Source organism: Brassica rapa, chromosome A09, assembly GCF_000309985.2.
Source record: "Brassica rapa cultivar Chiifu-401-42 chromosome A09, CAAS_Brap_v3.01, whole genome shotgun sequence".
NCBI lineage: Eukaryota > Viridiplantae > Streptophyta > Magnoliopsida > Brassicales > Brassicaceae > Brassica > Brassica rapa.
In genome coordinates, this window is record NC_024803.2 from 28,233,718 (window position 1) to 28,248,417 (window position 14,700).

At 32.4% G+C, this 14,700-nt stretch overlaps 3 protein-coding genes across 5 annotated transcripts; 1 reads left to right on the forward strand and 2 right to left on the reverse strand.

The window, feature by feature from the left end:
- Positions 1 to 866: 866 nt before the first annotated feature.
- On the forward strand, positions 867 to 7,924 carry LOC103840515 (dof zinc finger protein DOF1.5). The gene has a single exon (XM_033279792.1). It carries the CDS (start codon positions 4,251 to 4,253, stop codon positions 4,776 to 4,778), a length of 528 nt encoding a protein of 175 aa, XP_033135683.1. The 5' UTR covers positions 867 to 4,250; the 3' UTR covers positions 4,779 to 7,924.
- Positions 7,925 to 8,816: 892 nt separating this feature from the next.
- Positions 8,817 to 10,874, reverse strand: LOC103840516 (26S proteasome non-ATPase regulatory subunit 11 homolog). 3 transcript variants are annotated; one of them, XM_009117022.3, is made up of 2 exons: positions 10,739 to 10,874; positions 8,817 to 10,302 (listed from the first exon to the last, which is right to left on the reverse strand). In XM_009117022.3, exon 2 carries the CDS (start codon positions 10,290 to 10,292, stop codon positions 9,033 to 9,035), a length of 1,260 nt encoding a protein of 419 aa, XP_009115270.1. In that variant the 5' UTR covers positions 10,293 to 10,302; positions 10,739 to 10,874; the 3' UTR covers positions 8,817 to 9,032. The 3 variants fall into 3 exon arrangements, with proteins under 3 accessions (XP_009115270.1, XP_033135681.1, XP_033135682.1); XM_033279790.1 differs by having other exon boundaries at positions 10,682 to 10,805; XM_033279791.1 differs by having other exon boundaries at positions 10,548 to 10,752.
- A 744-nt stretch (positions 10,875 to 11,618) lies between these two features.
- On the reverse strand, positions 11,619 to 14,392 carry LOC103840518 (pollen-specific protein-like At4g18596). Its single transcript, XM_009117026.3, has 2 exons — positions 12,722 to 14,392; positions 11,619 to 12,169 (listed from the first exon to the last, which is right to left on the reverse strand). The coding sequence occupies exons 1-2, from the start codon at positions 12,888 to 12,890 to the stop codon at positions 11,823 to 11,825; spliced, it is 516 nt and encodes a 171-aa protein (XP_009115274.2). The 5' UTR covers positions 12,891 to 14,392; the 3' UTR covers positions 11,619 to 11,822.
- Between the last annotated feature and the right edge of the window lie 308 nt (positions 14,393 to 14,700).

A 14,700-nucleotide genomic window follows, 5' to 3' on the forward strand; every position in this document is an offset into this window, starting at 1 on the left:
TTAGAGCATCTCCAATGTATTACCCCATTTTTTACTCCAAAATGGTGCAACACCAAAATAGAGTAAGGTTTTACTCCAATGTATTACTCCATTTTCTACTCCAAAAATAATATTTCTTAAATAATTTCATTTTTATTTTATTAATAATTGCAAATAAAATCTTATACTTATAAAAATTTACCAATTAACCCCAATTATTTTATGTTTACGATAATAACTAAAATATAAATTATTTGAATTAAATATTTATTATTAAAAAGTACAAGAAATCATTAAAAAAGACAACATATATATAGGTTCAACAATGAGCATTAGAATATTTTTCCCACAAATGATCAACTAATGCATTTCGTAATGAAAAATGAGCTTCTTTATTTTTGATATTCCTAAATCGAGCAAGAAAATTTTGAAATCGGACATTTTCATCTTCTGCAATTTCGATATCTGGAGGTGGAGCTTCTCTTCCAAGTTCACTTGGTGCATCAAGTTCACGCTCATCTTCAATTATCATGTTATGTAAAATTATACATGTAGTCATAATGTCATGTAAAATTATAACCGACCTTAGTGGATCCGGAACAGATTTTCCAGATTATTAAATTACTTATTTTATGTTATTTTTATTTTTATTTTAATTATTTATGTTTTCTGTTATTTTATGCATTTATTTAAAATTATTAAATAATTTTTTATGGAATATACTATTTTCATGTTATTATATCATTTTAAATATTATTTAAGTAAAAAATAGAAACATTAAAGATTCAAAGGACCATTTTATAAATAAAAAAAGTTCAACTCCAAAATGGAGTAATAGGCAAGATTACTCTATAAATGGAGTAACCCTAGCCATTACTCCATTTTCAACTCCAAAATGGAGTGGGGTTGGAGAAGATTTTACTCCATAATGATGTTTGGAGTTGAAAATGGAGTAGGGTTGGAGATGCCCTTACTCCATTTTTAACTCCAAAATGGAGTGGGGTTGGAGAAGATTTTACTCCATAATGATGTTTGGAGTTGAAAATGGAGTGGGGTTGGAGAAGATTTTACTCCATAATGATTTTACTCCATAATGATGTAACTCAAAGGTAATACTACATTATTTTTTGTTAAAGGGTTGTATATTATATATATATATATAAGCATAAAAGCGAAATGGACGAAATTATTCATATATATACGTATATTTACAGTTGTTCAAAAAAAAATACACGTATTTTACACACATTTATATTCCCTTTTTGAATAAGTCTATTAAAATTTTCTTTAATTCATATTTACCGGAAAAGTCGATCTCTTTTTAAAGTACTTGTAGTGTAACCGGAAAAGTCGATCTCTTTTAAAAGTACTTGTAGTGTAAAGGTTCCAGTGAGAAAACATATATATAGTATAAAAGTTGGAATCTGAGAACACAAGAGAAACATGAACATCGATTAGTGCCATCCTTTTTCTTTTTCGTCTTCTCTTCTTTTTCCCTTACTCTCATCTTTAACACTTTCTTTTTCGTTTTATAACATACGTGAATATGTTCATTAAAATGAAATACTTCTAAAATGTGCTTTGTCCAACTTTATTTTTATTTTCTTTTCATTTATGATAAACAAGTACTTTTTTCCAAGGCAATATCTCCTCGACCATTCTATTAATCGACAAATAAAATTGTTGACACTATTCACTACCGATAAGAAGGGATATTAATGATGTAAATCGATCCATTTTGGGTTGCTAAAATTGAACCGAACTAAACAAACATCTAAATACAAATTATATATTCCGTTTGGTTTAAACTCATTAAGATCAGAATTAGATGTTTGATACCAACATACATGAACCCTTGTGGCTTACATAATCTTAATACACCTCGGGAATGAATCATTTTAATGTTAACATAATTTGGAAATTCTGCTTTCAAAAACAAAAAAGAATAATTTGGAAATTATTTAGTCGTTCTGCAATTTCATTATTTAAGAGAAAAATAGATCATTTACATCAATTTATACGACAAAACCATTGCATCGATTGAAATAATATACGTTACACATCCTTAGGGCATCTCCATCCCTACTCTATTTTTTCTTCTAAAATAAAGTAAAAATAAATATGGAGTAAGGAATTCTCCAACCCAACTCTATATCTCATTCCATAATAAAATTTACTCCATAAATGGAGTAATCTATTTTTTGTTTATTCATCACCTTATTATGGATTGGGAAATAGAATAGAGTTGAAATTATTTTATTTTATTTTCAATTTTACTCCATTTTGGAAGAAAAAATGAAGTTTTATATTGGAGATGCTCTTAGAACGTTATTGAGTTTTTTTTTTACTTTTCATAACGTTAATAACAACAATATAATCTTCGTCGGATGAAATTTAAATCTCTCAGCAAAGAATAAATAAAACGAATGAAGAAAATGGAAGGATGACCAGGAACACCTGGAAATAGAGAAACACCTGGAAATAGAGGGCCACAAGATGATGTGTGCCTTTGAATTGAAAGCTGATTCCATATTTACTATCTAGGCTATTTTCATCACTTCTCCTTTTCTACGCAACACACTCTACTCTCTTTCTCTTAGGCGACTTTTTCCAACTCCAAATCCTTTTCACTTATAAGATTCAATGAAATATTAATGTAAGGTATTCGCATCGCATGTAACCATAATACTTCAAATTAGATCATATTAACACTACTAAAAACCGTCTCTAAAATGGGATGATAAAGAAATATAAAAATACAAGATATAGGTTAATAGTCGTACTAACGACTGATATATATATATATAAACATTAATAACTTTAACAAATGTATGGTGGCCTAGTGATAATTCAAAGTGGGACTGGTTTTTTCTTTGCTGTAAATTCAAATCTTTTTGGTATATGAATTTTTTTCCTAAATCAACTATTTAAAGATTGATTTCTAGCACTAGAGATTATGGATCGCCAGTCTAGAACTTCCATAGTTCTTAAAATGCAAGTTAATATGTTTTGTATTTTCTTGATTTGTTACTCATTATTTCTGAATTTCAAAGAAATTATCTTATATAATCATAAAATTTTGCATTTTAATTTCTTTTTTTTTTGTGCAAAACGATTTCATTAAACTTAAAGGGGGTTACATGCAATGCATGTAACATCAACTTGAATTTTAATTTCATATTGAAGAATTGGCATCAAACAACTGTGGTCGAATCCTACTCAATTTGCTGTCGACTCATGTTTCCAAAGATAGAATCATCTTAAAATGGTAGTCAACTACTATGAAAATAAGAAGTAATGGATGATTGATTCTTTCTGCTAATTTTAAATAACTCTGATATATATCGATATGGAGAATAGTGAGGTTTTAGTTAGCAAACAAAGGGATAATTAGGTTTTGAATGTTGAATTATATATTTTATTTTTTTGGTGACACAATCTCAATTCAGAAATACATATTAAAAAATAATGCCCTTGCACGCACACAAACATCTTTTAAAAACTTTTCTGGATAAAATCGAAACAATATTGAATGAGTTAGTTTATCTATAAAACCCATTTTTATCCAAGAAAATGAAACCAGTTATAACACTAATCTTAGTCACCGTAGTTCTAATTATTCTAACTGATTGCACTTGTCAAAGCATCTCAAACTCCGTTTCATAATTTACTGCAAAATTGAATAATGGAAAAACAAAAAGAGATTATGGAATGATTTTTTATCTTTTGTTTATATTCTATTTTCTATTCCATTTTTAAAATAAATTATGGAGCAGAGATAGAAATGCCTTTATATTTCTATACCGCTTGTTTGACGTTCATGTTCCAAGCTTTATAAGAAACTTATTTAATGTCACTATTCTAAAAATTTTGATAAAAAGTCATGAAAAGTTAAACAGCATTATTCCAGAAACCTTTTTGATAAAATATACGGAGACTGTACTGAATAGTGTATACACATTTTTGAAGAAAAAAGGAAAAAGAATACGCACAATTTGTAAGCTGATATGGATCGATGTATCACATATCTTTGAATGCAGTAAGCAATAAATGTGCCTAACATATTCTTTCATACTATATGTATTCTCCCTACTAACAAGACTATTGCTTTTCTCTTCTTTCCCACGAAAACGATATAATAATAACGTTTTCATAAATCTTTTTAGAAAGTGAAAGAAAAAAAATCTTCATCCTATAAACGTCTCTCCTCTCTTTCATTACTGCAAGAAACTTATTCACAACTCTCCTTCTCTATCTCTCTTCTCGTTTTAATGGCCTCCCACAATTCCCAAGGGATTAAACTCTTCGGCAAAACCATAACATTCAACGCTAATAATCTCACACATACGATTAAAAAAGAAGAGCAGCAACAACAGCCAGAGATACAAACAAAATCAGCCGTTGGATCACCATCGTCATCATCAGATCTAACGGCCGAGAAGCGTCCAGACAAGATCATAGCATGTCCGAGATGCAAGAGCATGGAGACAAAGTTCTGTTACTTCAATAACTACAACGTTAATCAACCAAGACACTTCTGCAAAGGTTGTCAGCGTTACTGGACCGCCGGTGGGGCTCTCCGGAATGTTCCCGTCGGCGCCGGTCGTCGGAAAGCCAAGCCTCCGGGTCGTGTCGGTGGGTTCGAAGAGTTGCTTGGTGCTGCGACTGGAACCGGTGATCAGGTCGAGCTTGACGCTTTGCTAGTGGAAGAGTGGCGAGCAGCGGCTTCTCACGGTGGTTTCCGGCATGATTTTCCGGCGAAGAGACTCCGTTGCTATACCGATGGTCAATCTTGTTAATTTTCTTTTCGTATCATTGGTTCTTGTTTCGGGTTTGGGTTTGGGTTTTGGATTTAACCCGGTAGAAAGAACGTGGTTATGTTTGCTTTTGATTTGCTTACTGGATACGTACAGGCTAGCAACAAAAATTAACTAGTTAATTAATTAATTAGGAGGTTTAAGTACTTGCTTCTCTACTTAACAGCTGTCGCTTTTCTTTTTTAATTTTTCTTGTTGAAAACTTTAGTTGTAAATTCAAGCTCGTGGGATTTTTCTGCTATAAAAGAAAGACGGTGTTGTTGACCATTAATTCTTTTAAACTGCTTATTTCAAGATCTGAATAGTATAATTAATTAACGCCGATCAGATTAGCTTCAAGGATAGTATTATTGCTCATCAATCTCTTTTTGTCAACTTTTACTCATCTCATTAACCAATAAAAAGTATACTTTTCTGATCTATGTACATTTCAATTAGTTTAAGTGTACGTAAAGTTAATCGAAGATTTTGGACATTAGTCTAGTAGTATAATTTTAAACCAAGAAACCTCATTCAATTGGGCATTTAAGTTTTCACTTTTTCAACAACAAACAAACAATCACTGACCTACAAAAATAGCAGTATATAGTTTGTTTTTTTTAACTGTGAATGAAGATATAATGAACAAAAGTGGGACATTTCTAAATGTTGTATTTCCATCAAGACCACTAACGACTAGAAAAAAAGAGAGAGAGTAAAATGCATTCAGAAGAATAGCAAAAAGTAGTACATAACTTTTTGAATAGTGAAAAAAACATCTATAGTGAAGTATAAATAGGAAATGACCCTCACTTCATTTTACTATTTTCAATTCTCTGGTGCCACTGGATTTAATTAAATGGATTTTGTTAATTTGGTGATAGTGTATTGTGTTTTTTCCATCAATTTAATGGGCCTTCGTTTTGTTTTGAACTTAAATAGACTTAAATGACTTATATCTAACCATTTCTAATCTCTACTCTAACATAAATTTGGACTCATATTCATACTCATATTACACATAACCACAAACTTAATAAACACATGAAATTCTTTAAAACGAAATCGTAACAAGAGTTTATTTAATCCATTGCCAAATTCACTTTTGAATAACTTGAAAACCAAAACTAATATATGACTTTAATATTGTAACTCTAAAAATATTTATAAACCGGACTTTGTCTATTACATTAAATATCCCGAAGGTTTGTTTAATCTATTGCTAAATTCACTTTCGATTAGAAACCATTCGGTTTGCCTATTTATTAAATTATAAACATTAAATGTAGGGGATTATTATGTTAAGTAATATAGATATTTAGATAAGAACTAAATTTTCAAGCAAAAAATCGAAATTTATAAAGATTGGGAAAATTGCCAAAAAAGAACAAAAAACAAGGTTGTTGTCCCCTTAGTATAAAACCAACATAAAGTTGTCTCAATAGTATAATTTTTTTCATAATCTCAAAACTAACCTTATATTTAATCTAATTAAACACAATTTAAAAGTTAATTCGAATTTTTCTAAAAAAGTTAATGGAAAAAAGGAAAAAAAACATTTGAAAGGCAATCGTAAAAAAAAAAAAAGAAAAAGGGACAAGAGTTTGTGAGAAGAATCAAAAGAAAAACTATGGAAAAACCATAGATTGATGAAGAAGAGAAGGAAGAATCGTTTTTTTTAAATTTTTTCAAATAAAATCGACCATAACACGTTTTAGGAAGTTATAATATTTTTAGGAGATTTTTAGAATATTTCTTTAACTGAAATTTCATTAATTTTCGCAAAAAAATCAGATGTTCTTATCCGTAGAAGGCGACTTCTAAAAGTTTAGAAGAATGATAAAAATTCTGAATACACTTTCTACTTTGAGTAGACGTAAGAGTACATTGTAGAAAATACATTCTCCGAAATTTAGAATACTTTATAAAAGTAGAAGATGCATTCGAAAGGAAAGTGGATACCTTTACGATTAGTAGAATGCACATTCCTCTTTTTTGAAATTTAGTAAATAGTAAAATGGGCTTTCTAAAAGAAGTAGATAATTGTGTTTATTTTAGAAATCGTTTTCTACTATACCATTTTTCATAGAAGACACATTCTATTTATAGTAGAATGTATTTTAAAAATCTTATTTACCAAGTTTTTGAACAAAAGAAAATTACCAGCTTGTGTATATAGATGTTTTATTAATTGTTTATATTTTTAATAATTTTTTTGATTAACAAAATTATTTATTTCATTAGGTTTCAGAAATACAAAGGGTAAAAAGGAGAAAAAATTGGTTTTATACCCAAGGGACAACAACCTTATTTTTTTGTTCTATTTTAGCAATTTTCCCAAGATTTGATGCAATTTTCTTTGCACCTATCATTAAAACAATATATCGGATAATATCAATTCCAAACTATTAAGAAAACAACTAATTATTCCTTAAATCTTTAAATATCTTAATTACTTAACATAATACTCCCATACATTTAAGGTCTCACATTTATGATAAATATCAAAATACTTCCTAACACAGTTTTTATTATGATTATATAATTTATTTGATATTATAGATATTTTTTTTCATTTACAGATTCTACAACCTATGAAAAAAAAGATTCAGGGTTTTTGCCTAAAATACATAAGAAAAAGTTTTGCTTTATTTTTTTGCTATAGCTTTAAAAGTAAAGGTAAAGCATGATTGGTAAAACTAAATAAAAACTTGATGTAGACTTTAATTTTTAAAAGTAAAGCTACAACATGATTGGTAAAATTTAGTGGTTTAAAAATAAATAAAGCTAAAGTAGGGAGATAAAACTCAACCAATCATCCCCAATGTAGCTCTATAACCTTACATTTACCTAACTAGACAATCAAAATTTAACCACAAAAATCTTTCACAAATATTCCAAACATTAAGTATATTTCTTATGTTCATCAGATTTTCTATTGCATGAACATATTTTAAAAATTTGAATTCAAATTTACAAATATACATAAATTTTCTAATACTATTTTTGATCTGTAACTCAATAATGTTAATAATCTAATATGGACTTATGCATTTTCTAAATATATACACAAAATATATTAAAATATGTAAGTGAATGAGTATAAAAATATATCAAATATTACTTTTATGGCTATAAAATTAAAAAAACTACCACAGACAAACTATATGATTAACAAAAATCTTTTCCGACCATTTAGATATAAATAACTAATGTAATTCCTTATTTAAAATTTTCTTTTTTAACTTCTAACATCTTATTAATGATATTGTGAACATACATAGTCTTGATGCAAAGATGAAGTTATAAACATTGGAACATAATTAAAACTTTGAAACGTAATTCTTGGTTGAAGTAAACCCTTTGCCAATTTGTCTGCAACCATATTTGCTTGTCAATTATTTACTTTTATATAACAATATAATATAAAATATTTAATATAACAATTAAATAACCTATAATAAATATTATAGCATTTCAAATCGAAAATAGAAACACCCGCGCGGACGCGCGGATCAAGGTCTAGTTAATTTTAAAACACCACTAGTTTTATATCTTACAGAAAACTCTAATCCGCAAAATATATATACCAAGATCAAACATTAAGATGGTAATAATATGCCACACATTCTAATGTTGGAATAAAATGAATGGCAAAGATGATCATCTCGGTACAAGCCTAAACTAGTAAGGTGGAAAAAAAAAATAGAATTATACATTAGATACGTTCTGCGCCGAGACTCTATAGACATAACTATGCCTGCTCATCCGGATTTCGATACAGTTTTATTTGTTTTTTTTTTTCAGCTATCAAAATTATCTATCATATTATAACCATATCTAATTTCGTTTGGTTTGGTTTATATATACTAAATCCAAACCACTTTTTCTGTTCAACAAAAGGTAACACAGTTCACAGATATTCAAAAGCACATTAAAGAATGCGACAAAACGAAGACTTGTGTGCAAGTCATGTCCTGCTTTGGTAAAAGAACTGGTGGGATCCTATGAATTTACTTCTTGGTTGGTCAGAAACATATAAATGCAGAGCAGTAAATAAACCATTCAAAGTTGAAAGAGAAGGAAACTGCAACATTCATACGTAAACAAATCCTAAGACTGTAAAGCAGTAAAGACAAATACATGCATCTGTAATGGGAACGATCCAAACAGTTTCACTTTCGAGTCCAAACGATTAACTAAGAAACCGAAAAAGGGAGTAAAGAAATAGATAGAACGACGAAGTCAATCACTCATTCAAGCCATGATTTTGGCAGACCGGACATAAAGGCTGTCAACGACCTTCTCCATGTTTGCAATGGTGTCAAGAGTAGCCGAGTAGATCGCATCCGCCTTTGGATCTTCAAATATGATGAGACACCCAGCTCCTTGGTCCAATGTACCTGCGAATTTCTTGTCAAGAATCATCTGAGACAGCTTCTTCTCCACATGGTCAACCGGCAATCCAATCAGCTCCGCAATGTGAGCTATCTCAACTCGTGAGAAGGGCTCAATCAAACGGCACAGGTTCTGCTCCAAAAGCGTATCATAAAGAGAAGAGAGATGCCTGTGGACAATTGGATCATCCTCCAGCTGCGCCTTGTAGTCACGTAGCGCATTCTCGAACAGCTTCAAGGACCTCTTCGAGTGTGCATCAGCCACCGCCTTCATGGCATCAAGATCAGGGCCAACGTACTGGAGTCCCGCCTTTGAGGAGATTATCCCTGCAACATCATCAGCTTGGCTGACCATGATCTTACACAACAACATGTACTTCAAACTGAAAACAGCTCTCGAATCTCCAAGAGCGTTGAAAGACTCAAAGGCTTCAAAGAAGTAGCTGTATCCCGTTTTGTAGTCCTTCTCCTCAGCGTGAAGGATCCCACTCTGCAGATCAATGGTCCCTTGCTGCGCCGGTGGAACATAGATAGCGTTAGCAGCAGTCCTCGCTGCGGTCAAAGCAGCTTTCGCCTTGGGTAAGTTTCTCAACGAGAAGTGAAGTTTGCTCTCAAGCAAGTCAATGTCAACAAGAAGAAGCTTATCATCTAACCTCCTAACCTCCTTCACAAGAGTAGTCAACAACGCCAACGCCTCAACATACTCCTTGTTCTCCATCAAAAGAGCAGCAAGCCTTGCCTCCACACGCTGCCTGAGGAAAGTACGCTTCTCGGCGCGGGTCCACGCCACCATCTCCTTGCAGAGAGTGATCTGGAGATGGGTCGTTCCGGGGATCTTGGCCAGGGCGTCGATGATCCCTCTGACGATTTTCGCGGTTTTGGCCTTGGGGATTAGAGAGAAGAAGGGTCTCAGCTTGGTCAACAGCGTCCGGAGATCCTCGCCTCTCTTCTCTTCGGTGAGACGCTCGCAGAGGTTGGTGATGGCTTGCTCCTTGACACGGAGAGCCTCTGGAGATGAAGAAGGGTCTTCCAAGACCTGGTAGAGTATCTGAATAGCTTCTGAGCTGTTGGCTTCTAGAGCTAGAGAGATTGTCTCTGTTGTAGCGGGAAACGAAACCATTGTGTGCGTTCTGCAACATAAAAACCATAGCCTTTCAGACATATTCCTACTCCAACAAGATTGTCTGATAAATCAACAAGACAAAGCTTAATCGAGGCATTGAACACAGTTTTAATAAGATGAAATCAGTGAAACATATACCGTTCAGTTCAATTTCATCTCTTTAAAATAAACATAACAAGAATCAATAAGAAAAGTACATCAAAAAGACAAGCTTAGTGGAGCAACAGGTAGAGGAGAACACAAATCAATTACCAAGGATACAGAACTGTGACCCTAACTTTACGTAATCACTGAGACATATTCTACTATTCAGTTCAATTTCGTCCTACTAATCAGATATAAACCCTAGAATCTACCCAACCAGATTTTGATTTCAAAGGACCCACAAGTAAACTAGATCTGATAAGCAAACCCAACGTAGACCGATCCGGCAAGAAACTCACTTTTATGAATCCGCAGAATCGTCGTCGAAGATTATTATTCTGTCTTGGTTGGGAAGACAAAGGTATTGGTTTTTTTACGTAATTTCCAATTCTATTTAAGGGTACAATTGTCATTTCCTTCCAATTGGGGATTGAACGTTTATAAGTATTTAGCGTTTTAAAGAGAGGAAACGTACACTCCGACGTGGAAACGAACGTCATGAGATTCGAGCCCACTAGCCAAGACCCAATATAAAAACTTTGATATTTTATATTGCCTGCTTTAGGCTTTGTCTTTGTGCATATATGCTATGATTTTGGGTCGAACTAGTTTCATTTTGCCTTTCTTTTTTATCTGAATAGGGCTAGACAAAAAATCCGAATTCAAAAAACCAAATCGAATCCGATCCGTAAAAGTAATACCAAACTCGAATCGAAATTGATTAAATATTCGAACGGCTTCAAAATTTTGGTATCTAAAGAATCGAAACCGAATCCGATCCGAGCCGAGACCCGAGTGTATGTGAAATAGATTCATATATTTAAATATATTAATTATCTTTAGATTTAATGTATATTAAAAACATGTAAAATATACAAGATACTTTTAAATTGTTCAAAATAAATAAATAAATATATATATATATATATAAATAGTATAAATATCTAAAATAGCTAAAATATATTCAAAACATCAAAAATACTTCGAAAAGTTTAATATTTTTAATGAAAGTAAGTTGTGTTTTAAAAAAAAGTGTGCAATGCTTTATTTTTGTGCCTTTAGCTTTTATTTCCGTATGATTCTTTCACGTTAAGCGACATGAAAATGAAGTTTGTTTTTTTTTTTTCTCTAAAAGTCATGCTTGTGTTCAAGTCATTCTAAAATAAGAACTCCCGAAAATTAAAATTTAAAAGGTAATCAAATCATTTTTGAAAAGGTTGTTGGAACACAAACACAAGATATGAAACAGAAGAAAACAGCGTTAGTTAAGTATCTTTTACCCATAACATGTGAAATCAAATATAAATGTTGTTATATACGAAATGTAAAGAGTTACAACAAAAATTAAAATTGTTCAGAGATCGATGTATATCGGTATTAAGCTTAGAAGATGACGTCAGGGACGATTCCAAGCTCCTTGAAAACTTGAGGACAATCGGCGAGAGGAGTCTTCCTCATGAACCCAAGTGGGTTAATGGTTCGAATCTCATTAGAGACAATGCCATCGTTAGCCGTGAGACTGATCCTTGCTGCGTTTCTTAGGAACTCTTCGTTGTTCACTTCGCCACACTCTGCGTCCGGTGATTGGACGAGGATGATCTCGCACAGTTCCTCTTCGTGGTCTCCCATAACTTCCATCTGGTATTTTCCGTCTTTGTCAGTCACAGCTTCTTTGGTCAGTGTCACTGTCTGGTTCACACGACTCTTGCACTCAAGCTTTACCTTTGCCCCTGTGAATACACAACGAATAATCTTATCGAACTAAAATAAGACATGTGAATAGCCAGCATGTCATGTCTAGATGTTTGAGAACGCTTATTTAAAACACTATGTTGGTATTTTCTTGCAACGATTAAAGAATACTAAATGATTTTTTTATAAGTAATCTGTAAACCTAAAGGAATTAAATGGAAAATAAAAATAAATGTAGAATGATTTAAGAGATGAAAAATACAGACACAAAATGTAAAATTGCAAACCCTTGACTAAACAGTGAGTAGATGCATATCACATTACGCATGTTGGTATATATTTCAATCACGCAAAATCACAATAATACTTGTTTTAATTAAAGATTAAAAATGTGAAACCACGAGTATATTTGTTCGAAGAATATTTAAAAAATAGATTTTCATTTTCAAAGCAAAACCATAATGTATCTTTCTTCATAATTCAAACCACTAAAAACCAAAAAAGGGATCTATTATATAAAGCAATAAATGTTCCTAGTGATTGTACTATCGATCCATAAATGAATTTGATAAGAGAACGTCCTTAATTACCTTCGAGGAATTTACTGAGGCGGGTAACGAATTGGACGCGGCATGTGTCGCAGTAGACGGAGCCCGTGATGTTGAAACGGTCAAAGTCGTCGGCATCAGCGGCCACCAAGTGAAGGAGGGTGGTGAAACATAGGGCAGAGGCAAGGAACACGATGAAGAATTTGGCCATTATGATGCCTTTTTTCTTGTAAGTCTTTGTCTTCTCCTCTCTTAGATTTTGGGAGCTTTATTTATAAACTAAAGTATTTAGGGTGAATTTTTTGTAAGCTTTCGTTGAGAGGAGACGGTATGATAAATCTACTCAAAGATCTCCTTTTATAGAGAATAAATAGACAAAACAACACAAACATGTCATCTTATATCTATTTTTAGATAGTGGTTATGGTTCTTAAGTTTTGTACGGATGTTGTATTCTTGGAACCCGATTTTTTCTCATTGCCATCTATTTTTTTTCTCAGTGGATTCAGTTAGACCATTTTCTGTTGTGGAAACTATTATGTTTATGTATGTTCATTAAAAGAATTTGGTGGGATTCTAGACCCAAATGGAAATGTAGCTAAGTATTAAATGGCTATTTGAACCACGCATGTAAGTTCTTGCTACAACGATTTTGAAAAAAAAAAGAATAAAACAAAATGGATAGAATCTTTCTATAAAGCTCGAAATGAATCTGTAATTTTGAAATGGAAACAAAATCTATAGAGACCTTTATCTATAACATCTATAAAGAGTGGTATCAACACCAAGATAATACAAGAAAATAATGTACATAATTGGATTGTACTTCCTTCCTATGATTGGCCAAAAAGAAATAATTAAGAATGTGAATTGTTGAAGAATTGAGTTCCGTCAATTCCGCTTCTGATCGATTTCGGTGAACTTCACAAATCAAGAACACACTCAATTGACCCGGTTCATGGTGTTAACCAACCGCTACATCCGGTTAGGATCTTTCGATCCCCAACTTATATAGATGAATCGGAAACCACCTCCGACGGATTTATACACGAAGATCACTCACCACCGATCACACTCTAATCGGTTTACAAGGTTAAGAGAATCCTAAAGAAGATACTACCTAATACCCCAAGAATATACAACCTCTCTGTGTACTCTCTCTCTCTCTCTATCTCTCTTGGTCTCTCTCTCTATCTCTCTTGAAGCTCCAACAAAGAAGACAATGACGTCGTTTCTCTCTCTTCTTCGCTCTCTTTTCTCTTTGACGAAGAAGACCTTTGCTGCCTTATATAGAGTCAGCTATTAGCAATTGCATGTGCATCTCACGTGCTCTTAATAACACTCTTTTAATAAGACCCTCTGGCTGAGCTAAAGTGTTTGCCACACTTGGCTACAACCGACATCTTCATACTCCAACCTTCAAGCTCTTCCTTATAACTTCATCAAGTTGGATCATCATCTGACATGAACGTGCTTGATCTGCATCAATCTCTCAGACTGTAAAGTTAAAAAAAAGAAAGAAAGACATGAATGGTTTAACTCTTGCGGCAGGCAGTAACTGGACACACAACATTAACCGGTTAAACATTCAAAGACTTACAGAGTCTACAAGCTGGCCTTGATGAACGTGATGACTCTTGCTGTTATATGCTATCTGCAACAACTCCAGCTCCTGCTTTGTAAAGTCTTTCACTTTTCACCTGATTACAAGACCCAAATTTCTTTTAATTTAGTTCATATCAGAAAGGATAAAACAGCTCCAACGTGAATATGTTGAAAGTTTACGTGAGCATTGTTATGAGCTAAGGCAGGCCAAAAGGTGGAGTGGAAGCTGACATCAACTTTCTTCCACCATAAAGTCTGCAGACCGCGAATACCTCCTCAAAATATTTAACCTGTTAATTTAGAGCAGTATTATTAACTAAGAATTTCTAAAAGTTTCTCACAACTATAATGTTAATATTTTCATATAAATTAATTATGTAACTGATAAAAATCTATAAATAAAATTACATCACAAT

Excerpts from the sequence above, each read along its gene's own strand:
- LOC103840516 (XM_009117022.3), bottom strand. The coding sequence starts at position 10,292 with ATGGTTTCGTTTCCCGCTACAACAGAGACAATCTCTCTAGCTCTAGAA.
- LOC103840518 (XM_009117026.3), bottom strand. The coding sequence starts at position 12,890 with ATGGCCAAATTCTTCATCGTGTTCCTTGCCTCTGCCCTATGTTTCACC. Across the intron at positions 12,170-12,721 it reads CCTCAGTAAATTCCTCGAAG|GGGCAAAGGTAAAGCTTGAG; the intron begins GTAATTAAGGAC and ends GTGTATTCACAG.
- LOC103840515 (XM_033279792.1), top strand. The coding sequence starts at position 4,251 with ATGGCCTCCCACAATTCCCAAGGGATTAAACTCTTCGGCAAAACCATA.